We start from the raw sequence: 1,816 nt of genomic DNA, 5'->3' as shown, positions 1-1,816 counted from the left end.
CGTGCGCCACTACTACTGAGCCTGCACTCTAGAGCCCGCGAGCCACAACTGCTGAGCCCGTGTGCCACAACTACTGAAGCCCATGTGCCTGGAGCCCATGCTCCGCAACAAGAGTAGCCCCCACTCACCGCGACTAGAGAAAGCCCACGCGCAGCAACAAAGACCCAACACGGCAAAAAAATAAATTAAAAAAAATTAAAAAGAGAGAGAGAAAAAAATTGAAGTATAAGAAAAAAGGGGGAAAAAAGAAAAGAGAGAAAGAAAAAGAAAGGAAAGCAGAGCTCTGGTTCTAGAACCAGGAAAAAACAACAAAAAAAAGGAAAGCAGAGAGCTGATTCTAAAACCAGAAGAACAGAGGTGTAAAAAAGTAGTCCCAATTCAAATGCTGAGAGAGGCCAAGTAGGTAATTTAATAAACAGTAACTAACATTTATTGAGTGTACACTATGTAAGGCTCTGTCCTAGTAATTTGTTTAATCCTAAGAATGACCCCATGAGACTCAGGCCCTTGACAGAGCACAGAGTCCTAACCACTGGACTGCCACTTTTTTGTGTGAAATAGCCTGATTTTTAAATGTTATCCCCCCCACACGAAAAAACTTGATTTAATAAATTAAGCTTTTAGGAGGCCAAACAAAATCTATTTATGGGTCAAATCCAGCTTGGGTACCACCAGTTTGCAACCTCTGATGCAGACCAAGAGTGAGGGAACTGACTTACCCAGAATCTTCCAGAAGCGGGAGACAAAGATTAGGCTTTCTGACTCCTGGTCTACTTCCAGGAAGAATCTAGAACCCTTAGGAGCCCTCCCATGGCTTCCCAGGAGAGGGTGGAGACAGTGACCAAAGGAACTGGGTTCTGGCGCTGCCCCAAGCCAGCCACTTACACCCCAGGGACCTGCGAGCTGCTGAGAGTGATGCTGAAGGAATCGAAACTGACAGACTTCCAACAGCGCCACATCATGGACACCATGAAACGAGGAGCCACTCTCCCCCTACAGTGCAGCCCAACTTCCAGCTAGAGGGTCTTGCCTTCCAAGCCGCCGGCCTCAGCCATCTGCTTGCCTCCCATCCTGGCTGCCCGGTCCCACCTCCAGACTGCCAGCGTGTGCCAAGACAACGGGGCCTACAGCCGGGAGCAGCTGAAGCCTCAAGCCACCCGAGATCTGGAGAAGGAGAAGCGAAGACTCCAAAATATTTTTGCCACCAGGAAAGAGCCAGAGGAATGGAAAAGAAAGCCCCTCCTGTGCGACAGGAGGGCCCAGCCCCTGAGCTGGACCGGTGTGAAGAACTGGTGAAGGAAATCCAGGAGAGGAAAGAATTCCTGGCTGACATGGAGGCCCTAGGGCAGCGCAGACAGTACCGAGGGATCATCCTTACTGAAATCTCCCAGAAACTACAGGAAATGGAAGACCTTGACCACAAGAGGAGTGAGGAACTTAGGAAAGCTCTTGCCACCACTTAATCTGCCTCCGGAGGGGGGCGGGGGAACCCAACCTCCACCACTGGAGCCCACCCCCTTGCCAAGCAGGGTCATCCCCAGGTCAGCCCACCCACCCCGGCCTTCAGCCACGTAAATGGTTGTATAGCACTGCCCACACCTAGGGTACCCTGGACATAGATAGCATCCTAGAAAATGGACCGTGTCTCAGAAAATGAGCTGATTCTCCTTGAGACTCTGCCCAGGGATCCTCGGTCAGCTGAGCCTCTGAGACCAGTCACAAATACAGACACATACACACACACAATGAGTCTTTTCTTGGGGAAAGAGCCACACACACAGTGAAAGCAAGGATCCAGGTCTCACCATCTTGGGTG

The 1,816-nt window shown here is 50.6% G+C and overlaps 1 protein-coding gene across 1 annotated transcript; it reads left to right on the top strand.

The window, feature by feature from the left end:
• The first annotated feature begins 810 nt into the window (after positions 1–810).
• On the top strand, positions 811–1,463 carry LOC116743859 (UPF0193 protein EVG1-like). The gene is given in 2 exon segments (XM_032612941.1): positions 811–1,222; positions 1,225–1,463. Coding segments are annotated over 2 exon segments (651 nt in total).
• The last annotated feature ends 353 nt before the right edge of the window (positions 1,464–1,816 follow it).

The sequence above is a fragment of the Phocoena sinus genome, chromosome 19 (assembly GCF_008692025.1).
Source record: "Phocoena sinus isolate mPhoSin1 chromosome 19, mPhoSin1.pri, whole genome shotgun sequence".
Lineage (NCBI taxonomy): Eukaryota > Metazoa > Chordata > Mammalia > Artiodactyla > Phocoenidae > Phocoena > Phocoena sinus.
The sequence above is the reverse complement of the archived record's forward strand: the minus strand, read 5'-3'. Positions and strand labels throughout refer to the sequence as shown.